We start from the raw sequence: 27,536 nt of genomic DNA, 5'->3' as shown, positions 1-27,536 counted from the left end.
CAAGGTGGTGGTGGGGGAAGCATGGGCCTTGCCTATTAGGGCTCCACTAAACTTGCTTTGGAAAGAGTTTTGTTGCTTTGAAGTGTTTGCAAACAGTGAAATGAGAAGTTTTTCTCTTTAGAAAATGAGAAGATGAGATTTTACCTTTCCCTAAAAATGGACCCACTTACTTCCCCTTCTTCTACTGATGCTACAGGCTTGATTCTCCTCCCTGACTCTCCACAAGCTCTTTCCAGAAGGTAAACCTGCCTCATGCCACTTCCCAGTCCGCAGCACCATTAAAAAAATGGGGTCTCTAGAATGGCTTGCCACAATTCTGGCCCCTGCTGCAAACTCAGTGAGGTTCCCAGCTACAGAGCAGCTCCTCCTGGTGGGTGCCTGTCTGGCTCTCCCTTCTCTGTGTGCCCAGGTATGACAAGGGAGGTGCAGGGAAAGAGAGTCCACAGCGTTGCTGAGGGACGGGGTGGGGATTTTGCAGGAAGGAGTCGTCAGATGCGACTGCCCGGTGCGTGGCTCAGCCCCCACAGGAGAAGCTGCGGAGCTCTTGCCATGGGAAGGCTGTGGGGCTGAGTGGAGAGCAGGAACTCGCTTGGCACATGATCTGTTTCTAGAGTGCAGAGGGGCTGCCCCACCCAGGGCCATGAGCTGAGGAACAGGCACCCCAGCTTCCCTGGCTCACCCACCCCAGCAGCTTCTACTCTGTGGTCAGGAGGCCTCAGTGGGGAAATGCTGTTGGGGCAGAAACAGGTCTTTTTCAAGCATTACTAGCCTAAAGAGTAAGGAAAGCGCAGGTTCCGTGCTGTGCTGTCTCCTTAGCGGCCCTAGTGAGTCCCTGAAGACCCCCAGGCCACGCTTCAGGCCCATGCTTCCTGGGCCTGATGCAAGAATGGGACGCCACAGCTTCTGCCTGGGGATGAGGTCAGAGAACAGACAGGAAGCCTGAGGAGTCCGACTCAGACATAGGGAGGAGGTGCAGGTCTTATTTCCTGGCACCGCCAGGCTCAGCAGACTGGGCTGAAAGCAGAGCTCCTGTGCGTCCCAGGCTTCTGTGGTCAGATGCAGCGGGAGCAGTGCACGTCACATCCATGACCCACAGGATGGGCCCTAGGCACCCTCCCAAAGGAAAGCGTGGTCCAGTGGGGAGGGGGAACTGGGCTCCGAGCACCCAAACAAGCATCTGCCAGTGGGCCGAAGGGCAAGGCTCCTAGGAGGCTGAGCCCACCAGGCCCTGTCCCATAATACGTCCCACAGCCCCGAGTCCACCCTCCGGCTGCTCCCTTACATGGGGCGCACTGCTCCGCACACCCCTGTGGCTCAGTTCACACAGGGCTGTCTGTCTGCACCCAGAGGCCCAGCCAGGCACCAGATATGGGGCTGGAAAGCAGACGCTTTCCCCAAACAGAACCTGCATTCTATCGGGATCAAAAATAAGCGGACTAATGGAGGAGATGTCTCAGAAGCTCACTGGTGGTGAGTGAAGAGTGTGAAAAGAAAATAAAGACTCGGGGCCGGGCGTGGTGGCTCACGCCTGTAATCCCAGCATTTTGAGAGGCTGAGGTGGGCGGATCATGAGGTCAGGAGATTGAGACCATCCTGGCTAACACGGTGAAACCCCGTCTCTATTAAAAATACAAAAAATTAGCCAGGCATGGTGGCAGGTGCCTATAGTCCCAGCTACTCAGGAGGCTGAGGTGGGTGAATGGCATGAACCCAGGAGGTGGAACTTGCAGTGAGCAGAGATCGCGCCACTGCACTCCAACCTGGGTGACGGAGCGAGACTCCGTCTCAAAAAAAAAAAAAAAAAAAGCAAAGACAGAGTCAGGACCCCACTCACCATGCCAAAACGAAAAAACTCAGCCAGAAGCTGAGTCATGAAAGAAGCTGCCTTTCCTTTGTCCCCAAGCAGAGAGCTACAAGACAAGGTTAAACATCTCCATGTTACCTTCTCTTACATCAAAGTGCTGATTTACACAACCAACTCTCCCTCCCTGCTCCTTTTCCTTTCCTCTTGCAAATGTGTATTCAGTCATGTGACCACACCCTCTTTCTCCTCCAGCCCACTTTTCTCTTTTAAATATTGAAGGCCTCAAAATCATCTTTGGAAAAAGGCATGAACCACAGATGGTTCCTGTGGATTTGTGGTCCTTTTTCCCAGGCATGTCCTTCACCTTGGCAAAGTGAACTTCTAACTTGATTGAGACCTGTCTCACATACCTTTTGGTTACAGGAGGAAAGGCAGGCAGGGAGGGGGTGGGTCAGAGCTGGGGTTGCCCCACAAGTAGGGAGCTCAGGGAAGCCTCGTCATGGCTAGCACACAAAGAAGAACACAGATACAGGAAATCTAATAATTTTTTTTTTTTAATTGGAGATGGAGTCTGGCTCTGTTACCCAGGCTGGAGTGCAGTGGCGTGATCTCTGCTCACTGCAACTTCTGCTTCCCGGGTTCAAGCAATTCTCCTGCCTCAGCCTCCAGAGTAGCTGGGATTAAGGGTGTGCGCTGCCACGCCTGGCTAATTTTTTGTATTTTAGTAGAGACGGGGTTTCACCATGTTGCCCAGGCTGTTCTCGAACTCCTGAGCTCAGGCAATCCGCCCACCTTGGCCTCCCAAAGTCCTAGGATTACAGGCGTGAGCCACTGTGGCCAGCCAGAAATCCAATAATTTTAAGAACCAACTACATCCAATGCATTTTTTAAATGCCAAAATGTGAAACAACAAAACAGAAAAATCCACCCAAAACGGCAATCACCAAGGTAAGATGAAGGATGAAGAGGGACCCCTAACTCCACCTTCAGTCAACCATGGAGATGGCTGAAAGCTTCCAAAAGACAGTCTTTTTTTTTTTTTTTTGAGATGGAGTGTCACTCTGTTGTGCAGGCTGGAGTGCAGTGGCGTGATCTAGGCTCACTGCAAGCTCCCCCTCCCGGGTTCACGCCATTCTCCTGCCTCAGCCTCCCAAGTAGCTGGGACTACAGGCGCCCGCCACCACGCCTGGCTAATTTTTTGTGTTTTTAGTAGAGATGGGGTTTCACCATGTTAGCCAGGATGGTTTCGATCTCCCGACCTTGTGATCCACCCACCTCGGCCTCCCAAAGTGTTGGGATTACGGGCATGAGCCACCGCGCCCGGCAAGACAGTCTTCTTTTTTTTGAGACAGAGTCTTCCTCTGTCACCCAGGCTGGAGTGCAGTGGTACGATCTCGCCTCACTGCAACCTCTGCCTCTTGGGTTCAAGTGATTCTCTTGCCTCAGCCTCCCAAGTAGCTGGGATTACAGGTGCCTGCCACCACAACCGGGTAATTTTTGTATTTTTAGTAGAGACAGGGTTTCCTCATATTGGCCAGGCTGGTCTCGAACTCCTGACCTCATGATCCACCCGCCTCAGCATCCCAAAGCATTGGGATTACAGGCGTGAGCCACCATGACCAGCCTCCTTTTCCTTTCTCTTTTTTTTTTTAAGACAGAGCCTTGCTGTGTTGCCCAGGCTAGAGTGCGGTAGCACGATCACAGCTCATTGCAGCCTCAAGCTCCTAGGCTCAAGCAATCTTCCTGCTTCAACCTCGTGTGTAGCTGGGACCAGAGGTGCACACCACCATGCTCGGCTAATTTTTTTTTTTTTTTTTTTTTTGAGAAGGAGTCTCGCTCTGTCGCCCAGGCTGGAGTGCAGTGGCGCGATCTCGCCTCACTGCAAGCTCCACCTCCCAGGTTCACGCCATTCTCTTGCCTCAGCCTCCCAAGCAGCTGGGACTACAGGTGCCCGTCACCACGCCCGGCTAATTTTTTGTATTTTTTAGTAGACACGGGGTTTCACCGTGTTAGCCAGGATGGTCTCGATCTCCTGACCTCATGATTCACCCGCCTCGGCCTCCCAGAGTGCTGAGATTACAGGCGTGAGCCACCGTGCCCGGCCTTGCTTGGCTAATTTTTTAATGTTTTGTAGAGATGGGGTCTCACTACGTTGCCCAGGCTGGTCTCAAATTCCTGGGCTCAGGCAATTCTCCTGCCACGGCCTCCCGAAGTGCTAGGGATGCTCTCCTCTTACCCCAACAACTCAGGGCTTGAAATGTCTACTATTTGGCTTATTAAAGTAACTCTTCAAAATATACTTATATGGGGCCTTTCACATCCCAAAGAAGAAAAGCGTTTTCTTTTTTTTGAGACGGAGTTTTGCTTGTTGCCCAGGCCTGAGTGCAGTGGCACAATCTCAGCTCACGGCAACCTCTGCCTCTCAGGTTCAAGCAATTTTCCTGCCTCAGCCTCCCGAGTAGCTGGGATTACAGGTGAGCACCACCACGCCCAGCTAATTTTGTACTTTTAGTAGAGACAGAGTTTCACCACGTTGGTCAGGCTGGTCTCGAACTCCCAACCTCAGGTGATCCGTCTGCCTCAGCCTCCCAAAGTGCTAGGATTACAGGCGTTAGCCACCGCACCTGGCCAGAAAAGCGTTTTCTTACCCCCTCTTCACTAGGGTCATACAAAGCGCCCTCCAGACATAGCACGACTGGCTGCTCTCCACCACCACTGCATTGACCACGTCACCTCTCCGGGGTGTGTACCCATCTGGCAGTTTCAAGGAGTCCAAGGTAAAGAAGATGCTTTCCTCTAACACCCCGTTCCTTCCACAGAGGCTAGAGATGCAGACCTGGGAGCAGAGAGCTGAGCGTCACAGGAAGCAGGTGCTGCATGACGACAGGGCGCAGCTCTAACACACGCCCAAGTCAGCCCAAAGCACACAAGCTGCACCAGGAAGCTCAAGTCCGCCATCCTGTAGCACTGGTCCAGTGATTCTCCAACACACATTTCTCCTTAGAACATTTTAGCACTGTTGCATAAGCTACAGACCTTAGAATTTAGGTATGCAAGCACTAGGAGTTACTGTTTCCTAAGGAAACACAGCATTGTCAATAGGAAAACACACTCCTCTTTGGCCATGACAAAGCTTTATTTTTCCAGGCTTCCAACACATGCAGGAGAAGCCTGGGCCGTGCAAGTTACCCCTGATGGCAGGTCTGCTAGAAGCACAGAGAGGAGCCACTAGTCGGCACGCTACCTTGTCCACGCGCTTGTATCTCAGTGGCTTCACTGAGGTGGCTTCGCTGCTCCACGTGCCAGGCCGGATCCGGTACTCAGCCTCCACCCAGTCTCCCTTGCAGGGCTCGAAGCCTAAAACCGCCAGGAAAAAAGCCATGGTAGTGTTAAAGTGCACAAGTCATTCTGAGGTCATGGTGCACTGAAATCATTTCTATCACATCTGAGGATACATTTGAACATTTAAAAGGCACTTTCTACTACTGTGAGAAACATATTTTGGAATAAAAAACCCTGAAGTATTATTATTAACCACTGCAACAAAATGAGCTGAGCTGGAGCCTCTCACTCACACCTCCAGGCTCTAGAAGGTGCAGTGTGCATGCTCGTGGCAGTCCCTCCTCGTGTGGCACATCTGAGGGCAGGTGGCATCCCCCTTCCCCTGTCCTGCAGTGTTTGTGGCACCTCCCTGTCAGGGACACATACACGGTGTTCGGGAACAGAGAGACACCTGCACTCAGGTGTGAGGGAAGCACTCAATGGTCCAGCCAGCCCCTCAGTGTGCCAGAGAGCTGTGCTGTGGCCCAAGCTATGGCCTGCCGGATGCAAGACACTGCTGGGCCTCCCGCAGCTGGTGGAAAACTGCAGGTTCAGTGACATGAAGTGGCTGAGTGGTGCTGACAGAACAGAGAGATGGTCTGCACAGGTCTGCCATGGTACAGGTAGTTAAAATCTTTTTGTTATTTTGCAATAAGCACTCTGGAAGCTCAAAAAAAAAGTGTATAATTGAATACTGAGTTTGTGTCTCCAGAAAGCTGGTGATGAACACGTAACAGCACAAATAGCAGCTGACACCTACATTCGACATGTGAGCCATGGTGAAATCACTGTCTGTGTGAAAACAGAGGCCAAGCGCGGTAGCTCACGCCCGTAATCCCAGCACTTTGGGAGGCCGAGGCAGGCAGATCACAAGGTCAGGAGATCGAGACCACGGTGAAACCCCGTTTCTACTAAAAATACAAAAAATTAGCTGGGAGCGGTGGTAGGCGCCTGTAGTCCCAGCTACTCGGGAGGCTGAGGCAGGAGAATGGAGTGAACCCGGGAGGTAGAGTTTGCAGTGAGCTGAGATCACGCCACTGCACTCCAGCCTGGGTGACAGAGCGAGACACCGTCTCAAAAAAAAAAGAAAAGAAAGAAAACAGAAGACACTAAAATATGCTAGGGCACTGACTTCAAGGTCAGGGAGTATTTTAAGAAGACCATGTCCTGGCCGGGCGCGGTGGCTCACGCCTGTAATCCCAGCACTTTGGGAGGCCGAGGCGGGTGGATCATGAGGTCAGGAGATTGAGACCATCCTGGTTAACACAGTGAAACCCCGTCTCTACTAAAAAATACAAAAAATTAGCCGGGCGTGGTGGCGGGCACCTGTGGTCCCAGCTACTCGGGAGGCTGAGGCAGGAGAATGGCATGAACCCGGGAAGCAGAGCTTACAGTGAGCCAAGATTGAGCCACTGCACTCCAGCCTAGGCAACAGAGTGAGATTCCGTCTCAAAAAAAAAAAAAAAAAAAAAGACCATGTCCTAAAACCACAATTTAATACGTGCAACTCTGGAGACACATTTATACAGCGTTTTGTAAACCATGCCTTCATTTATTCCACAATTGTTTAACAGAATTTTGCCAATTTTTATTCTGAATTTCCCTGGACAGAAATGAAAAGTGAAGCAATAGTTATTAATGTACTAGTTCTATACGTTGTACAGTTACTTTAAAGAAAAAAAGTTAAATTCAATTAATTTTTTTTTCCAGCAGAATCATGGAATCATAGTAAAGATTTCTAGCACTTTGTGAGGCTGAGGTGGGAAGATCACTTGAGCCCAGGAGTTTGAGACCAGCCTGGGCAACACAGTAAGATCCCATCTCTAAAAAAAAAAAAGAATTAGTTGGGTGTGATGGCACGAGCCTGAAATCCCAGCTACTCATGAGGCTGAGGTGGGATGACTTAAGCCCAGGAATTCCAGGCTGCAGTGAGCTACAATTGTGCCACTGCACTCCAGCCTGGGTGACAGAGCAAGACCCCGTCTCTAAAAAACAAAAACAAGCAAACAAAAGTAAAGATTTCAGAAGACCTTTCTATTGAAGGAGAAATATTTGACATTATGGTGAATGCCACTGTAAATTAAGTTTAGAAATTCAACACTGGAGATAAAAATATATGTTTCTACAGTGATAACAGGATGTTAACGGAGTAAAGCACCACAGTACAAATCAGACCCTGCAGGTCAGGAAGCTGAGACAGCAGAAATGCACTCAGATGGCTATAGTGCACACATGATCCTCCAGACATGCAGCCAGCTGGAAGACAAGCACATACAAGTTCCTGAACTTCTATGACATACATACATGCACAACTCCTGTGACAAAGCTCATGACAACGAAACATACACACGGACACTGGGGGCTGGCAGCCCTCATTTTCTCTTTGCTGCTCCCCCAACCTGGATTTTACTAATGCTTGAACCTGAGGAACTGTTCTGTAAATCAACCAAAAGGTCCTGTGATGATGTTCCTTTTACTTTCTTTTTAAGTGAGATCTCTAAATTTTGGTTTTACTTTGTTCAAGTCAGCAGAAAATCTTTATTTAATACATGTAGAACCCAAAATCTTCAGCTTTTGATAACTTTTGCAAATTGTAGTTATTGAAAATAAAGCTGATGAATAGGAAAATGCAAAAACAATAGAGGAAATAATCAATCAGATCTCAGGAGCTCAAATGGAATCCACAGATGAATGTTGAAATTCTAAGACTGGACTTGAGAATATTCCAAACTTTCAAAAGAATCTTTCGATGAAGCCCTTTCTTAAACTGGACAAGCTGATATTCTGTAAGGGCGTGAATGGCCCTGAGACGCTGAGAAGGCCTACACATGAAAAGAATGACAGAGACAACTTACTTGATGAATGTCAGCTTATAAAAATGTTTGAACACTTATGGGCTCTGAATTGATGCAAAAAGACAGTACCTATGAAAACATCTGGGCTGGAACAGTAATACATTTCAATAGAAAAAAATACAGAATTGTCAACATCTTACATTTTACAGATTTTGCTTTGAGTTTACTAATATTTCCTCAATTAAAAACACTGTGGCTCAAGAACAGCCTGGGCAATGCGGTGAAACCCTGTCTCTACAAGAAACACAAAAATTAGCTGGGCATGGAAGTGCATGTGTGTAGTCCCAGCTACTAGGGAGGCTGAGGTGGGAGGACTGCTTGAGCCCACGAGGTTGAGGCTGCAGTGAGCTATGACTGAGCCACTGCATTCCAGCCTGGATGACAGAGGGAGACTCTGTCTTTAAAAAAAAAAAAAAAAAAAAAAAGCCTCAATCAAAGGTGTTTACAATTTCAATTTCAAATTCATCAACCATAAAATGCAACTTTGAAGACAACGCCACGCAATTATATGAGATAATAAGAGTAAGATCATATTGAAAAATATACATTTTTCGGAAAAATACATCTTAGATGCTAAGATATTAAAGTATGTTAATATGTACCAAGAATATAATGTCCAGATAACCAATATGACATTTTTTAATATACTCACCTTTTTTTAATAGTTTCTGAAAAATACTTCTTTAAAAGTCCACTAATATAATAAAATCACTCTGTTAACCAATACATAGATATTTCAAAAATGATCTAATTTTAATTCTGACATCCCCTTTCCTTCTCAAACGTGTACCAGTTTGGAGGCTAAACCACATGGTCATCCTGGCTGTAGCTCCGGCTGTGAGGGGCCGTGGCCTCATGGGAAGGACAGACGCCTCCAAAGGGCACCAGGCAGGGAGTGCCCCTCCCAAACTCACTCCCCTGACCCCTGCGCCAATTTCTGCTAGTGCTTTCCACAAGCACCAAAGACAAGGCTGGACAGTCCACACAGGGAAGGCTGGGGGAGAGTAGACAGAAGGCACCGGTCTGTGGCCTGTTAGAAACCAAGCTGCATAGCAGGAAGTGAGCTGGGGATAACAAGCAAAGTTTCATCTATATTTGCAGCCGCTCCCCATTGCTCACATTACAGCCTGAGCGCCACCTCCTGTCAGATCAGCAGGGGTAGTAGATTCTCATAGGAGCTGGAACCCTATTGTGAACCGTGCATGCGAGGGATCTAGGTTGCGCGCTCCTTATGAGAATCTAATGTCTGACGATCTGTCACTGTCTCCCATCACCCCCAGATGGGACCATCTAGTTCTGGGAAAACAAGCTCAGGGCTCCCACTGATTCCATGTTATGGTGAGTTGTATAATTATTTCCTTATAAATTACAACGTAATAATAATAGAAATAAAGTGCACAATAAATGTAATGCACTGAAATCATCCCAAAACTATCCTCCCTCCCTGGTCTGTGGAAAAAATTATCTTTCACAAAACTGGTCCCTGGTGCCAAAAAGTTTGGGGACTGCTGCTCTAAGTGGATGCACAAACTGGTATAACTTGAAAATAATGAAATCACCTGATGTGTGACCCAGCTGGGTGCTGCAGCCACACGGACTACAATAAGAACCTGTGAAACCTCGATCTCACCATAGACTACTCAGTGCTCAACCGGGAATGAAGAGGGCTGGGACAGAGCCACCACATGCTCGCAGCTCAGACCCCACCTTCAGGCCAGTGGATCCTACCTGGGGGCCATTCTGTCCTCAGGGGCCATTTGATGGCATCTGGACATGCTCTAGGTTGTCATAACATGGCCAGGGTAGGACGCAGCTAAACAGCCTCCAGTGCCCAAGACAAGCCCCACCACAGAGAGTGCTTCAGCCTAGATGTTGGAGCGCTGAGAATGAGAAACTGTGCTTCAGCTAAATGTCCAATTCAATTTTAGCTGCCTTCATCCAAATGGCAGAGGGTTTACCAGACATTCGTATATAAAACAACCTGAGCCCCACCACTGATGTTAAGAATTCCCATCTCACATGTGTTGTCTACAAACCTCAGGAGCAAGCCAGGGCTGGGGGACAGTGCTGTTCAAACATGCACAAGCACGGTCTCTTCCTCCAGTCACGTGCCCCAGCACGCTGTCCACATTTGCTCCCTCCCACGCTACAACCACGTGTTCCCCTCTGCTGCCCTCGTGTGTCAGACCTCACCTAGGTAACCTCAGAGGGTTGTGTTTAGGACAGAACCTGACCCAGGCCGGCTGGCATTACCTGGACCCTCCTCCCGCCACACCTGTGACCCGCTCAGCTCTGCCCTAGCCTCAAGGCTACACGCAGGAAGGAAGTCCAAACCACCCACTCTAGTCCTCTGACACGACCCTGGACGGTTGCTGCAGAGCAGAAGATGTTAATTACTTTTTCTTTTTTTTTTTTGAGAAGGAGTTTTGCTCTGTCGCCCAGGCTGGAGTGCAGTGGTGTGATCTTGGCTCACCGCAACCTCCGCCTCCCAGGTTCAAGCGATTCTCCTGCCTCAGCCTCCAGAGTAGCTGGGATTACAGGCATGCACCACCACACCCAGCTAATTTTGTATTTTTAGTAGAGATGGGGTTTCTCCATGTTGGTCAGGCTGGTCTCCAACTCCCAACCTCAGGTGGTCCGCCCGCCTCAGCTTCCCAAAGTGCTGGGATGACAGGTGTGAGCCACTGTGCCAGGCCTGATGCTAATTATTTTCTTTGTTCACTTGCTCACTGTCTGTTCTCTCTCTCAAAATGCGAATTCTCTGAAGCAGTGTCTAGCAGAGCAAGCATTCTAATAATTTGTTGAATTAACGTCAAGAAGGAAACAGCATCTTCTGACTCTCCCACAAGCAAATGAAAAATTTAGCATAATTCTTCCTTTTGCCACCTTTAGGTCAGAAGTTATAAATAAAGTTTTATGAGGACACAGCCGCACCTTTTGCTCAGGTACAGCTATGTCTGCTTTCAGCTACGTGGTATGACCATCCTGTGGGGAGGAGCTTTGAAGGAGACGGTGCTTGACCAGTTTGCTGATCTCATTAGATACTCTGTATCAGCCTTTTTGCACATTGTATTTTCTCTTTCAAAAAAGTTCTTTTGCTGTGGTCCTTAGGTTTTGTGATTGTGTTCACAGCAATTCTGACATGTCTGAGTGTGACTCTCTCAGCCTCAAGAGGACCTGACTTTGCCTCACTTGAAGTTTTTTATACCGGGAAATCCCTTGGCCTGGGCTCCGGATCCCTGCCCATCTTTATTACTCAGGGGACACTTTCTCTTCTCTGCCCCATCAACATCCGCAACACCAAACATTTCTGGTTTTCTTCCTCTTGAGCCATTTCCTGGCGACACGCCTGAGAGGGGCTTCCTGTTAGCAGGGTTGAGGGGCCTCCATGATTATAGGCGCCTTTCCCCAGAACTGAGTGTTTCTCTGGCAGCACAGAGATTCTAAAATCCCAATAGACACCTATCAATTTCATCTTGGGGATCCCAGGGTTAACAACCAAGGTCAAGGCTGGGCACGGTGGTTCATGCCTATAATCCCAGCGCTTTGGGAGGCCGAGGTGGGTGAATCACCTGAGGTCAAGAGTTCGAGACCAGCCTGACCAACATGGCGAAACCCCCTGTCTACTAAAAATACAAAAATTAGCCAGGTGTGGTGGCGCACAGCTGTAGTCCCAGCTACTCGGGAAGCTGAGGCAAGAGAATTGCTTGAATCCAGGAGGTGGAGGTTACAGTGAGCGAAGATCAGGCCACTGCACTCGAGCCTGGGCAACAAGAGCGAAACTCTGTCTCAAACAAAGAAAAAAAAAAACAAACAAAACCCACAAAAGGTCAGGCGCAGTGGCTCATGCCTGTAATCCCAGCACTTTGGGAGGCCGAGGCGGGCGGATCACAAGGTCAGGAGATCGAGACCATCCTGGCTAACACATTGAAACCCCGTCTCTACTAAAAATACAAAAAATTAGCCAGGTGTGGTGGCGGGCACCTGTAGTCCCAGCTATTCAGGAGGCTGAGGCAGGAGAATGGCATGAACCTGGAAGGCGGAGCTTGAAGTAAGCCAAGATTGTGCTACTGCACTCCAGCCTGGGAAACAGAGGAAGATTCCGTCTCAAAACTAAAATAAAAACACACATACACATAGAAATCAAGGTGAAAAAGAGTAAGACAGCAGCTTCCTGGTGGGCAGAGCTCCCCCCTCCCCCAGACCTCCCACCCCCCAGCTTAAAGCAGAAAACTTCTATTCATCTTCCAACAGGCAGTGCTGTGGGCTGTGCAAATGGACTTCAGCTCAGAAGCCACTTCCCCGGGCAGCTTTTCCAATTCCTGCCCTACCACAATGTATGCACAGGTCTGTTTCTCCTGGGAAAGAAGAAACAGACCTGAGTATGGAGTCCAGCTCCGTCTTCACCACCATAGGCAGCAGGAGTAGAGTAAACCGCTGCTGAGTTCAGCTCAGTCAATGACATCCACATATTCTTTCTTTAGGTATAAAAACAAATCCTTTGATCAGCCAAAAACAAATGCAATAAAAAATGGATATATAAAGCCGGGAGCGGTGGCTCACGCCTGTAATCCCGGCACTTTGGGAGGCCAAGGCGGGCAGATCACGAGGTCAGGAGTTCAAGACCAGACTGGCCAACATGGTGAAACCCTGTCTCTACTAAAGATACAAAAAGTTAGCCTGCTGTGGTGGTGGGCACCTGTAGTCTCAGGAGGCTGAGGCAGGAGAATCGCCTGAACCCAGGAGGTGGTGGTTGCAGTAAGCTGAGATCGTGCCACTGCACTCCAGCCTGGGCGACAGGGTGAGACTCCATCTCAAAAAAAAAAAAAAAAAAGAAAGAAAGAAAGAAAAAGGATATATACTTTAGGAAACGTACTATGTCATCCCCAAGCCCTATTTTAAAACATCTAAAGTACTTTAAACAGTACCTCAGCATGCCTGTAACACTAACTTAGATCATAACACTATAATTATATGGAAGCAACAACTACCCAGAAATTACTGACTGCATTTAACAAATGAACACAAAACACATAAAAGCACAAGTTTAAACAGTGACCTGGCTGGGTGTGGTGGCTCATGCCTGTAATCCCAGCACTTTGGGGAGGCCGAGGCAGGTGGATCACCTAAGGTCAAGAGTTCGAGACCAGCCCGGCCAACCTGATGAAACCCCATCTTTACTAAAAATACAAAAAATTAGCTGGGCATGGTGGTGCACACCTGTAATCCCAGCTACTCAGGAGGCTGAGGCAGGAGAATCAATCAAACCCAGGAAGCAGAGGTTGCAGTGAGCTGAGATCATACCACTGCACTCCAGCCTGGGCAACAGAGTGAGACTCCATCTCGAAAAACAAAAACAAAAACAAAAAAAACAAAACAAAACAGTGACCTGGTGCCCTCTCCCAAAGTCCACTCAATATCCAAGAGCCTCTGTGTGAAGCCAGCACCTGGAGAAGCTACTCTAATCCCGAAACTCTCTCAACAAACAAAGCATGCCCAAACCTGATCCTTTCAATGATGTGTGTAGCCATCACAAATCTAGAGACAGGGTTGTGTTCTGTCACCCAGGCTGGAGTGTAGTGGCTGGATCATAGCTCACTGCAGCCTCCAACTCCTGGGCTCAAGCAATCCTCCTGTCTCAGCCTGACAAAGTGCTGGGATTATAGGCATGAGCCACCGTGCCTGGTCCATAACAATTCTTTAAAAGACAAAACCTAATTTTCAACGTGGAACATAGACCCCTGAGCATACCTTCACACACACTCTCCAGAGAGAAGTAGGTGGTCTGACTGATACGGCCTGCGCCCTCCACCAGGGAAGTCACACAGCCAATCAACACTCGGGGGCTGCAGTCTGAGGGACTCCCACGGTTTCTGCTGTCGTCTTCCCACTTATCAGAGACAGCTTCTACCTGTAAAACAAACACACCGCTCTAAACCATAATACAAGAACTACAAGAAAAGCAAACTACAGGCTGGCATGCCTGTCTGAGACCATTAGGGCTGCAAGTCCAAGATCAAGGCCCTGGCAGATTCCGGGTCTGGTGAGGGCCTTCTTCCTGGTATACCGTCGATGTCTTCCTGCTGTGTCCTCATATGGCAGAAAGGGCAAAGGGGTTCTCTGGGGTATGTTTCATAAGGGCTCTGCCCTTGTGACCCAGTCACCCACCAAAGCCTCCTAATAAGATTGCACTGGGGTCAGGATTTCAACATACGTATTTTGGGGGACACCAACATTGAGTCTACAGCAATCCCTTATGAACACTGATGCAAAAATCCTCAATGAAATATTATCAAACCAAATGCAGCAGCATATTAAAAGGATTATACCCCATGACTAAGTGGGGTTTATCCCGGAATGCAAAAGTGTTTCAACATATGAAAATCAGTCAACATATTACATTGATAAGATGAGGGAAAAAATCACGATGATCTCAACTGATGCACAAAAAGCATTTGACAAAATCAACACTTTTTATGATGCAAACACTCAATAAACTAGGAATCGCAGGAAATCTCTTCAACACGAGAAAAGCCATAAACAAAAAACTCACAACAAACACCACACTCAATGGTGAAACGCCGAAAGCTTTCCCCTAAGATCAGGAACCAGGCAAGGATGCCCATGCTTACTTCAAGACTTTCAAATTTCAATTATCTTTATTCACAGATGGTAGGATCTCATCTGTGGAAAACTCTAAAGATTCCACACACGTAAATGAAACAAAAAATGGTTAGAGCTAATAAATGAATCCGCACAGGACACAAAGTCAACATACAAAAATCGGATTTCCATACATTTGCAATGAAAAATCCAAAAAGGAAATCAAGAAAAATGATCCAAAGAAAGGGAAAACAATTCCATTTATAACAGCACTGTTAGGTTAATAGGTTAATTCCTCAGAACACTTAGTAACCTAACTAAGGAGATGGAAGACATGTAAAATGACACTAATGAATGAATTAAATACCTCAATAAACAGCAAGACAACCATGTTCATGAATTGGAAAGCCTAGTATTATTAAAATGACAATCTTAAGACTTAATTATTAAGATGACAATACTACTCAAAGTGATTATAAGTGATTATTAAGATGTTAATCTTAATACTTAATTATTATTAAGATGACAATCTTAGACTTAATTATTAAGATGACAATACTACCCAAAGTGATCTATTACACAAATTCAGGTTGGGTGTGGTAGCTCACGCCTGTAATTCCAGCACTTTGGGAGGTTGAAGCAGGTGGATCACTTGAGGTCAGCAGTTCAAGACCAGCCTGGTCAACATGGTGAAACCCCATCTCTACTAAAAATACAAAAAAAATTAGCTGGGTGTAGTGGCAAGCACCTGCAGTCCCAGCTACTTGGGAGGCTGAGGCATGAGAATTGCTTGAACCAGGGAGGCGGAGGTTGCAATGAGTCAATATCACATCATTGCACTCCATCCTGGGTGACAGAGCAAGACTCTGTCTCAAACAAACAACAAAAAAACCCAACAAATTCAACGCAATCCCTATCAAAGTCCTATGGGTCTATTTTTATATAAATAGAAAAACTCATCTAAAATTCTAATGGAATCTCAAGGGACCATGAATAGGCAAAATGGTCTTGAAAAGGAGTAACAAAATTGAAGGTTTCATACCTCCTGATTTCAAAACTTCCTACAAAGTTACAGTCATCAAACTAGTGTGGCACCAGTGTAAGGACAGAAATATAAACCAATGGAATAGTAAAGAGAGCCCAGAAATAAACCCTTGCATGTGCAGTCAATTGATTTTTGACAAGGACCATTCAATAAACTGCAATTGTGCAGTCTCAAAAAAAAAATAGTGCTGGGAAAATAACCATGGGCAAAATAATAAAGTTAGACTCTCGTTTTACACCAAACACAAAAACTAACTCAAAATGGATTAAAGAGGCCAGGCGTGGTGGCTTACCCCTATAATCTCAGCATTTGGGAAGGCGTGGGATGGGCGGATCACTTGAGCCCGGGAGTTCGAGACCAGCCTGGGCAACATAGGGAGGCCCCATCTCTACAAAAAAGACAAAAATTGGGTGAGGCGGCACACACCTGTAGTCCCAGCTGCTCAGGTGGCTAAGGTGGAAGGATCACTTCAGCCTGGGAGGTTGAGGCTGCAGTGAGCTGTGACTGTGCTGCTGCACTCCAGCCTGGGCAACAAAGTGAGATCCTGTCTCAAAAATTTTTTTTTAATGAATCAAAGACTTTAATTTAAAAGCAAAAACTATAAAACTCTTGGTAGAAAAAAATCTTCATAATCTTGGATTAGTCAATGGTATCTTGAGTGTGACATCAGAAGTACATGCAATAAAAGAGACAAATTAGACTTCCACCAAAATTTAAAACATCTGTGCATCAAAGGATACCATGAAGAAAGTGAAAAGACAATTGATAAAATTAGAGAAAGTATTTGCAAATCACGTATGTGATGAGAGATTAATATCCAGAATATATAAAGAATTCCTACTACAAGAAAACAACCTAATTTCAAAACGGGCAAAGGATTTGAGTAGACATTTCTCCAAAGAAGATATATAGATGGCCAATAAGCACACGAAAGGATGCCCTCACAAATCATTAGGGAAATGCAAATCAAAACCACAGTGAGATACTACCTCACAACTACGAGGAATAGCTATTGTCAAAAGAAAAAGAAAATAGCAAGTGTTGGCAAGGATACAGAAAAAGTGGCAGCCTCATGCACTGTTGGTGGGAACATATAACGGTGCAGCTGCTGTGGAAAACATCTGGTTCCTCACAAAGTTAAACCTAGACTTACCATACAGCCCAGCAATTCTCTTCCTAGGCGTAGCCCCAAAAGAACTGAACAAGGACTCAGACAGACTTGTTCATGGCAGCACAATTCACAACAACCAAAAAGTAGAAACAACCCAAGTGTCCATCAACAGATGAATGGAGAAACAAAATGTGATTTATTCACACAATGGAATATTCAGCCACAAAAAAGGAATTAACTGTTGATACATGCTACATGGGCAAATCTTGAAAACAGAAGTCAAATAGCCAGACACATGATTCCACTTATATGAGGTATTTAGAATGGGCAAATTCATAGAGACATAAAGTAGAACACTGAATAACTGTTTAATGGGTACAGAGTGTCTACTGGGATGCTGAAAAAGTTCTGAAGACAGATTGTGGTGATGGCTGCGCAACAATGTGAACGTGCTTAATGCCACTGAACCGTACATTTCAATATGGTTAAAATGGTATATTACGCATATTTTACCACAAGAAAAATATCTAAATAAAAAATAAATCCAGAAGTACATTCAGGTTTATACCAAATGGGGATCATTCCCATCAAGTGAGAAAGGCTCACAACACCGAAACTGTATTTTCCACCATATTAATAGCAAAGGGACAGAAACTATGGGATCATTTGGAAGATACTGAAAAGTACTTGAAAAATCCATTACTAATTTATAAAAGCAAGATTGTGAGTAGAGATGAACCCTCTTCACCGTAACAAAAAAGGTCCTGCATTCCTTACAAGATTGGAACAAGTGAAGGGCAGCTGACCACCAAGAGGGCTGGGATTTGCTGGACACCCAGGGGCCAGTTTTTCCACATTGTCACATTTCTGAGATCAGAATGAGTCTCACAACCTACGTTTCCATTTTAAATTTTCATTATCAAATTAATGGTGTATCTTAAAATCAATGGGAATTTGGTATGAGAACCTGCTTTGGAAGGCCGCATGTGAGTATACGATCACAGCTCAGAGAACGAGGTAAACATCATCTCCACAGGTTCTGGGTTCCAGATCCCCTTTCAAAGATTCTGAACCCAGAGTACTCCTTTAAATACACACAAAAACATGAGGACTATCGTATAATTTCAAGTTCAAAAGGAAATCTTTGGAGGAAAAAATATAATTAAATAATTGGGAGAAGAAAAGAGGGTAGTGTGAATGAGCCAGTTGTACATCTCTGATGATGGAAATCCATAAATACTAACATTGGTGAATTAATAAAAGATACAAGCATATTGTTTAAGTGACTCAACTATCTACCAGATAAGGCAGAAACAGAAACCCAGAAGAGCATCAGGTCTGCAGCATGAAAGTGCAGGTGGGGAACGTGGAGGGAGGCTCTTCTACTTTGCATTCACAGTCTCTAAGCCAGAGCTGACAGAAATGTTCTCTATGTGTGCTGCCCAATTTGGTAGTCACTAGGCTTCAGTTAGCACTTGAAATGTGGCCAGGGAAACTGAGGAAACACTTTTATTTATTTTTAAGAGACAGGGTCTCTATGTGCCCAGGCTGGTCTCGAACTCCCGCCTCAGCCTCCCGAGTGCTGGGACTCCAGGTTTATGCCACCGCGCCTGGCTGTAAGTTGCATTTAGTTTTAATAAATCGAAACTGCTGCACATGAGTGGTGGCTACCATATAGAATGATGGAATTCTAGACTGAATTATTTTATTGGGTATGCTTTTTTTTAATTTGAGAAAGATGATACTAAGCATTAGATGGTACTAACTATAATAGTATAATAAAGTACATCTCAAGTATTTTTAAAAAGTAGTTAATAGCTCAATACGTTTGCCAGATTCCAAATTACATTTAAAAATCGCTGGGCGTGGTGGCTCATGCCTGTAATCCCGGCACTTTGGGAGGCCGAGGTGGCGGATCACAAGGTCAGGAGATCGAGACCATCCTGGCTAACACAGTGAAACCCCATCTCTACTAAAAATACAAAAAATTAGCTGGGCGTGGTGGCAGGCGCCTGTAGTCCCAGCTACTCTGGAGGCTGAGGCAGGAGAACGGTGTGAACCCAGAATATGGAGCTTGCAGTGAGCCAAGATCACGCCACTGCACTCCAGCCTGGGTGACAGAGCGAGACTCCGTCTCAAAAAAAAAAAAAAAAAAAAATCGAAAGCTTTCCCATACAGGAAGAAAAAGATTAATTTGAAAATACAATGGAAAATGATGTTAATAGAACACATAAAAACTCCTGAAAATAAATTTAATAAGAAATTTACAGGACCTAAAAGAAGAAAACTATTGAACTATAAAAAGAATACAAAGGAAGGCTTAAATAAATGGACAGACATATGGAAAAGACTCCATATGACCCAAATATCAATTATTCTAAATGAAATCCATAAACTCAGTGCCATCCAAAGCAAATCTGGGAAGAGGGGGAGAAACAAGATTCCAAACTCATCCAGAACATGTGAAGAGCCAGAAAAATACCATATGCTAACAAGAGCAAGGAAGGGAAACCTGCTCACCACCTATCACAGTAACCATGCCATGGGGCCCCCTTACAAGCACCAGGACCACATCACATGCAGGTGGGATTCTGATACATGATTAAGGAATTTTCCAAATCAGCAGGGAAAAAGTGAGCTACTCAGATGACTGGCTAGCCATTAGGAAAGCAATGTCTGGTTCCTTCTCTCAGTCTGTGCACCCAAATAACTTCCAGGCAGGTCAAATATTTAAATATCAACAAACAGGCCAGGCATAGTGGCTCATGCCTGTAATCCCAACACTTTGGGAGGCCGAGGTGGAAGGACCACTCGAGGCCAGGAGTTTCAGATCAGCCTACGCAACACAGTGAGACGCCATTTCCACAAAAAAATTTTAAAAATTAGTCAGGTATGATGGTGTACACCTGTGGTCCCAGTTACTCAGGAGGCTGAGGTGGAAGAATCGCTTGAGCTCAGGAGTTCCAGGCTGCAATGAACTATAATCGCACTACTATACTCCAGCCTGGGCGACAGTGCAAAGCTCTGTCTCAAAAATTAAAAAAAAAAAATTCTAATTGTCAATAAACAATTTTCAGAGTAAAATTTGAATATTAGGAATAAGAAGTGGAATAAGCCTCCCTAAGGCTTCTTACAGCATCCAAATCTACATGGAAAAGAGGCACACTTAACTACAAAAAATGAAACTATAAAACACAGTCAAAGATGATCCTGGGGAAAATATTCCTAACACTTTCATATAATAATTTTCCTTAAAAAGCTCTGATTTCCCTAATATATAAGCTTTAACAAAAGAAACAGCTGAACTCAACAAAAATGTGGACAAAGGACACAAAAATAATTCATAGAAAAAACATGAGGCCGGGCGCGGTGGCTCACTCCTGTAATGCTAGCACTTTGGGAGGCTGAGGTGGGCAGATCACGAGGTCAGGAGATCGAGACCATCCTGGCTAACACGGTGAAACCCCGTCTCTACTAAAAATACAAAAAAATTAACTGGGTGTGGTGGTGGGTGCCTGTAGTCCCAGCTACTCAGGAGGCTGAGGCAGGAGAATGGTGTGAACCCAGGAGGCGGAGCTTGCAGTGAGCTGAGATTGCGTCACTGCACTCCAGCCTGGGCGACAGAGACTCCGTCTCAGAAAAAAACAAAAACAAAAAGAAAAACAAAAAGAAAAGTTACCATACTTAAGGCTTAAGTGCAAATTAAGTGCAGTCTCTCATTCTGCTCCTAAGAGTATAAATTTGTATATTATTGATGTTACTTTGGTGATAACCATTAAATTGTTGAAAAAGCAAGAAAATAATGGGTATATAATTGCTATGTTCTCCACAGCATAAATTCATAGGCAAACTTTACTTTCTAAAGTATACATGTCTATGTTGTTTGAATGATTTACAAAGACTGCTGTTTGTTTATTTATCGAGACAGGGTCTTGCTCTGTCATCCAGGCTGGAGTGTGGTAGTGCAATCATAATTCATTGCAGCCTTGACCTTCTGGGCTCAAGCGATCCTCCCGCCTCAGCCTCCCATGTAGCTGGGACTACAGGTATGTGCCATGACACCAGGCTAACTTTTGTGGGGTTTTTTTTTTGTAGACACCAGGTTTCACCACGCTGCCCAGGCTGGTCTCTTAACTCCTGAGCTCAAGTGATCTGCCTGTCTCAGCCTTCCAAAGTGCTGGGATTACAGGCGTGAGCCACTGTACCCAGTCTATTTTTTAAAACATAAATCATAAAGAGCAAAAGCATCCCCTTGAAGGTACATTCCACTCTTTCTCCCTTGGCCGGGTCATGTCTGATAGATTAAACACAAGGAAAACAACACAAAGTCCCGTGGCGAAGAAAAACTGTTCCCAAATGAACTCAAACCTTACCCTGATTGCTTTCAGTCCATTGGACACTTTATCTTCTTCCACAACTGCAATCACTTCCTGTCCAACATTCAGAAGCACTCTGCTAGTCACAGCATCACTGGAGAAGTAGATCAAATCATCAATCATGCCATAATCGCTGCAGTACCTTGTCACGACACCCCGTACAGTTTTCAGCTTAGTGTCACCTGAGGTAGATAAACAAAGAAGTTATCTCGGCCATAAAAGCAAGCGCACGCTACAGTGAACCCCACCAGAGAAAGGCAGAGTGCAAAAGCCTCCTTTTTTTGCAGTTCGGAGGTACTGACTCTGAACGGGCTGACTTGAGACAGAGAGAATCCCATCAGAGAGTGCTGTGTCTGGAACGTGGGGTTTGGAGGCAGACAGCCCAGTTTCCTCTGAAGGGCACAGGTAGTGGTTGTGGAGGTGACAGCCCTGACTCCACAACAGACTGCATGGGGTTGACTCCTAGCTCTTCTACTGCCATTGGTGTAACCCTGGACTAGGTCCTTAACTACTCTGGGCCTGTTGCCATCTGTAAGATGGAGACTAATCGTCACTACCCAAGAGAGCTGCTGAAGGGTTAAGTGGCAGAACACACGTGCATGTATGGACCTCTGAGTGGCTGACACGAGTTAAGTGCTATGTAAATGGCCACTTATATCAGCATCTGGGAGTCATTAGCATGCACGGTTTTATTAGTACTATCGATTATCTTCTTTTATTACCAGCAGCAGCAGCCTCAGAAGACTGGAGAATCTCAACAAACATGGTGCTGGAAAAGGCTCGGGGCTGGGCAGACAAGTCTGGCCCAGGAGCAGCACACGCCCTCAGCCGTCTGGCCACTGCTGCAGCCACGGTCCTGAGTCCTGAACGCGCCTTTACTGCAGCTTCCCAGCCACGGGAGGAACCTGGGGCGACGGTTACAGTACAGGCATGGGATCTGAGTGCTGCCAAGAGGTGGAGCTCCAGCTACCGCTGAGCGCGTGTTCTACCGAAAAGATCCACGGAGCAAGTGCTCCAGGTAACACAGCCGGCCCCCCGGGCATCGGCCCTCGTGGATCCAGAGGCCCTGAACACGCTGCCTGCAGCAGGAAGCTCCCCTCCTGAAGCCTGTTCCTGTCTTTTCTCACAGAAGGCAATCAGGGACCCACTACTGTGGATTCCATTCCCATATAAGGAAACATCGGGAGAAGCCATCAGAACCTCGGGAGAGGTCGGGCGTGGTGGCTCAAGCCTGTAATCCCAGCACTTTGGGAGGCCAAGGTGGGTGGGTCACCTGAGATCAGGAGTTCGAGACCAGCCTGACCAACATGGCGAGACCCCCTCTCGACTAAAAATACAAAAATTAGCCGGGCGTGGTGGCGGGTGCCTATAATCCCAGCTACTCGGGGGGCTGAGGCAGGAGAATCACTTGAACCCAGAAGGCGGAGGTTGTGGTGAGCCAAGACTGCGCCACTGCACTCCAGCCTGGGCAACAAGAGCGAAACTCCGTCACACACACACACACACACACACACACAAACACCTCAGGAGAAAGGAACGGTGAGGGAATCCAGGCGCATCCCGGGCTTTAGAAAGATGGGCTCGAAAACCAGACAAGGAAATGGCGCGCCTTGGCGCAGCGCGTTCTGAAAGGACAGGCCCAGTCTGCGGGGCCGCGTTTTTCGGGGCTTTCTAGACACACAACCGCCAATGACGCTGCGGACAGGGAGGAACGACGTGGAGAGACGACTTGGCAGCTGCTCGGGGTAAACACACAAAGTGAGGGCGGGAAGAGGGGCTGGTGTCACCGGAGAGACCTCACAGAGGACGGGCGCCCAGAGCGGCGGGGTGCCGTGGGGTCGGAAGCCTCCTGAGGTGAACGGGGATCCCCGCCAGCGGAGATGAGGAAAGGCCGGGCCCAGCGTTGCCTGCCGGCCCGCACTGCACTCAAAGACCTATGCGCGCGGCTCCCTCGTGGCCGACACGCGAGGGCCCGGGACCCGCCTCCCGGCCGCCTCCCGCGAGCCACCTTCCGCGAGCTCGGGCTCCAGCCGCCCGGCTTCCTCCCTAGGGGTGTCCGCCGTCCTCCAGAAGAAGGCCACCAGCTTGGCTGCGAGGCTCAGCATGGCCCTCGCCCGGCCTAGGCCGCCGTCACCGCCGCTGCCGCCGCCCGCACGCGCCCGCGCCGCTCCCGCCGCCCGCCACCAATGGGGTCGCCGCGCCTGGGCATGCGCCTTGGGGTCGTTGCGCGAGCCGGGACCCGTAGCGGTCAGAGGTCGGCGGTTGGCGCCTGGCAGCTCCTGACAAGGCGAGGTGCCTGGTGGGAGTGACGTCATGCCGAGCGCGCAAGGCGGTGTGACCGCCTGGTGGGCGGGGCTTCGAGCGGGCGGGCGGGGCCTCGCGTGGGTGGGCGGAGCTTCGAGCGGGTCCGCCTTCTTGCCGCCCACACATTAGGGAAAAGTGCGCTTTCACCACCCAGAGTAATGTTAGGAGTCGTTTTTTGTTGGTGTTCTTTATCAAGTTGAGGAAGTTCCCTCTATTCCTGTTTTTCCAAGAGTTCTTATGAGTGGATGCGAAATTTTCTGCAACGCTTTTCTGCATGTATTCAAATGATCCTGTAGCTTTTTATTTCAGCCTATAGGGAATTACATTGTTTGGCTCTCCTTGGAAAACTCACTTGGTCACGATTCGTTATCCTTTTGGTGTATTGCCCGGCTCAGCTTGGTAACGCTTTGTCCAAGGTTGGGGACGGTGCTGGTGAAGCAGATTGCTCTGTGGCTGACCTCCCGTTTTCTGTGTCTGTCTGGTTTGGGGTCGGTTTAAGCTGGGCCTGCAGTGACCTGGGAGTAGGATGGTGTAACTTATTCCCTAAAAATTGTGGTAGTATTCGCTGGGGAACCCATTTGGGCTTCGAGTTTTCTTTGTGGGAAGGTTTTTAATGAGAAATTCACTTCTGCATCAGCTAGAGGGCTATTCAAGTTATCAAGGTAATATTGAATAAACTTTGGTAATTCTTTTAAGGAATTTGTCCATTTCATCCAATTATTAGATGTCAGATTATTGGCATGAAGTTGTTCAGCATATTTCCTTATTATCCTTTTAACGTCTGTATGGTCCATAATGATGAGCCATCTTTCATTCTTGACATAGGTAATTTATCTCATCCCTCTCATTTTCCTTGATCAGTCTATATTTATCAATTTTATTGAGTTTTTAAAAAAATCATCCCTTGATTTCATTGATTTTTCTCTATTTTAAAAATAGCGTTACACTTTGCGAGGCCAAGGTGAGCAGATCACTTGAGGTCAGGAGTTCGAGACCAGCCTGGTCAACCTGCCAAAATCCTGTCTCTACAAAAAAATACAAAAAAAATTAGCCAGGCATGGTGGCGCATGCCTGTAATCCCAACTACTTGGGAGGCTGAAGCAGAAGAATCACTTGAACCCAGGAGGTGGAGGTCGCAGTGAGCTGAGATCACACCACTACACTCCAGCCTGGGAGACAGAGCAAGACTCTGCCTCAAAACAAAAACAAAAACTATATATATATATATATCTTTACTATTCCAGTGGTTTCTTTTTTTTATTATTTCTTTTTTTTTTTTGAGATGGAGTCCTGCTCCGTCGCCCAGGCTGGAATGCAGTGGCATGATCTTAGCTCACTGTAGCCTCCACCTCCCGGGTTCAAGTGATTCTCCTGCCTCAGCCTCCAGAGCAGCTGGGATTACAGGCGTGCACCACCACGCTGGCTTTTTTTTTTTTTTTTTTTTTTTTTTTTGTATTTTTAGTAGAGACAGGATTTTGGCATGTTGACCAGGCTGGTCTCAAACTCCTGATCTCAGGTGATCTGCCCGCCTCGGCCTCCCAAAGTGCTGGGATTCCAGGCATGAGTCACCATGCCCAGTCTCTGTTCTTTATTATTTCTTAACTCCCACCTTTTTGGTTTAATTTGTGCTTTTTTTTTTAGATTCTTAAGGTAGACAATTAGATGATTACTTTTGCAACTTTCTTCTACTTTAAATATAAGCATTTAAAAGGACTACAGGTTTCTCTTTAAGCTCTGATTAGCTGCATCCTACAAAATTTGACTTGTATTTTTATTTTCATTCAGTTTCTAATTTCCCTTGTGATTTTTTCTTTGACCCATGGAATATTTTTTAGAGATATGTTGTTTAATTGCTAAATATTGGAGGATTTTCTAGGCAATTTACTGTTATTGATTTCTAATAGTTTGTTCATGGTCAGAGAGGAACACCTGGATGACTTCAGTGTCTAATATTGATTGAGGCTTTCCCCTTTCATGGGGTCTCCTTTCATAAATGCCCCACGGGGCGTTGTAAACAATGTGTATTCTGCTATTGCTGGTTGGGGGGAGGGTCCGATTTATTTATTTATTTATTTATTTATTTATTTATTTATTTATTTTGAGACTGTGTCTTGCTCTGTTGCCTAGGTGGAATGCAGTGGCGCGATCTCGGCTTACTGCAACCTCCACCTTCTGGGTTCAAGCAATTCTCCTGCCTCAGTCTCCCGACTAGCTGGGATTACAGGCACCCACCACCGTGCGCAGCTAATTTTTTTTTTTTTTTTTTTTTGTATTTTTAGTAGCGACAGGGTTTTACCATGTTGGTCAGGCTGGTCTCGAACTTCCGACCACAGGTGATCCACTCGCCTTGGCCTCCCAAGTGCTGGGATTACAGGCGTGAGCCACCGCGCCCAGCCCTGACTTATTTTTGATTGACATAGCTTTATTTTCCTAGGTCAGATCTGTCAGTCTGATGACAGCCTGGACCTTGCCTGTCCATGGATGCAGAGTGTACCGATAGTTCTTCCTGTGGGAGGGGAGAGAGTGGCGCACTCCCTAGCATTTCAAATCCCCGCTAAGCCTGTGTCTTGGGCTGGGTGCTGGAACACACACAGGAGCCAGCAGGGTCCCAGGGACCTAGTGGTTGGTGGGAGATTAGCTTGGAAACAAGAGCGAGCTGCATGAGGGCTGGTGGCTCATGGGCTCCCTGCCAGGGCGGCTTGCAGCGGGTGCTGTGCCTGCAGGGCTGCCCCTCAGCTCCCCAGCTCGGGCCACTCCCTGGGATTCTGGACTCAGTAGACCCGGCAGATGCCCACAGACATCTCAGCCTCATCATGTCCAGAATGGAACTCCAGATCCTCGCTCCACACCTGCTCCATCCTGGTCTTCTCATCTCTGTCCTCACTGCTCAGACAGAACTCAGCAACATCGCCCTGACAGCAGATTGCGTCCGCTCTTCAAACCCTGTTCAGAGCCCAGTCCCTCCTCACCACTTGCCCACTGCCACCTCAGTGCCAGGCAGCACCTGCTCCTCCCACCCCCCAGCCTGCTCTCCACCCACTGAGTGACCGGATGCTGCTCTGCCCAGACCCCTCCAGCAGGTCTGTCTCAGAGTTGAAGCAGAGTCGTCTCCATACCCACAGGTGCTGGCACCTGGCTGTCCTACCTGTATCCCCCTTACGTGGTCCTCGCCTGCCCTCCCCCACCTGTGGCCTTTGCTTCAACTCTGCCAGCCTCCCCTCCCTGCCTCCTTCTCACTGAGGCCTGCCCTGGCCCCTGCAAACAGCAGCCCCTCATTTCTCTCCCCTGACTTCTTTTCCCTCATAGAGGAAATCATGTGTGTCACTGGATGCATTAGTCTGTTCTCACGCTGCTATAAGGACATACCCAAGACTGGGTAATTTTAGAGTCAAGTCCTTATGAAGGAAAGAGGTTTAATTGACTCACAGTTCCACAGGGCTGAGGAGGCCTCAGGAAACTTACAATCATGGTGGAAGGGGAAGCAAACATGTCCTTCTTCACAAGGCGGCAGGAAGGAGAAGTCTTGAGCAAAAGCGGGGAAAGCCCCTTATAAAAGACCATCAGATCTCATGAGAACTCACTCATTGTCAGGAGAACAGCAGTGTGGGGGTAACCACCCCCATGATTCAATTACCTCCCACCGGGCCCACGTAGGAGTTATGGGAATTACAATTCAAGATGAGATTTGAGTGGGGACACAGCCAAACCATATCACTGTGTAACACACTAATTTGTTTATCCTGTGCACTCCTGTGCCCCCAATGAATGTAAACAGCCTATAGGAAGGACGTCACTTCTTTGTCCACCCCATAAATGTTTGTTGAATGTTGAATGATGATGGGACGTCAGCAGGCAGAGGGACGAAGGGCATTTTAGGAGCAAGAATTTGTTGGAAGATTGTATGAAAGAACAGGGCCTGTTCTAGAAACTAGTGTTGCCAACAGAAACTTGGGAGCATTTCTCAAGTGATGACTTATGATCTGGGAAGCTGAGGGATTTGCTCTGCAACCTCTGGTTCAGGGCAGCTTGTTTGTATTTCTAAGTGGAGAACAACTTTTGAAAGAAAAAAATGTTGAAATCCGATTAACATTTTTTTCCAAACAAAAAGAAACACAGG

The 27,536-nt window shown here is 47.1% G+C and overlaps 1 protein-coding gene across 3 annotated transcripts in view; it reads right to left on the bottom strand.

Moving 5' to 3' along the window:
- The window catches only part of MOV10L1 (Mov10 like RNA helicase 1), a 70,726-nt gene extending 47,423 nt beyond the window's left edge, over positions 1–23,303 (bottom strand). For 2 of the 3 annotated variants that reach the window (XM_019018781.2, XM_019018782.2), the window contains exons 1-5: positions 23,124–23,303; positions 21,113–21,297; positions 13,732–13,891; positions 5,049–5,161; positions 4,453–4,640 (exon numbers count right to left, since the gene is read on the bottom strand). In XM_019018781.2, the coding sequence (XP_018874326.1) occupies positions 4,453–4,640; positions 5,049–5,161; positions 13,732–13,891; positions 21,113–21,297; positions 23,124–23,220 (743 nt within the window). In that variant the 5' untranslated portion in view covers positions 23,221–23,303. Of the gene's footprint in view, positions 1–4,452; positions 4,641–5,048; positions 5,162–13,731; positions 13,892–21,112; positions 21,298–22,911; positions 23,037–23,123 lie in introns of those variants that run through there. The other variant, XM_063704582.1, reaches the window with a different exon arrangement.
- Positions 23,304–27,536: the final 4,233 nt, after the last annotated feature.

The sequence above is a fragment of the Gorilla gorilla genome, chromosome 23 (genome assembly GCF_029281585.2).
Source record: "Gorilla gorilla gorilla isolate KB3781 chromosome 23, NHGRI_mGorGor1-v2.1_pri, whole genome shotgun sequence".
NCBI lineage: Eukaryota > Metazoa > Chordata > Mammalia > Primates > Hominidae > Gorilla > Gorilla gorilla.
The sequence above is the reverse complement of the archived record's forward strand: the minus strand, read 5'-3'. Positions and strand labels throughout refer to the sequence as shown.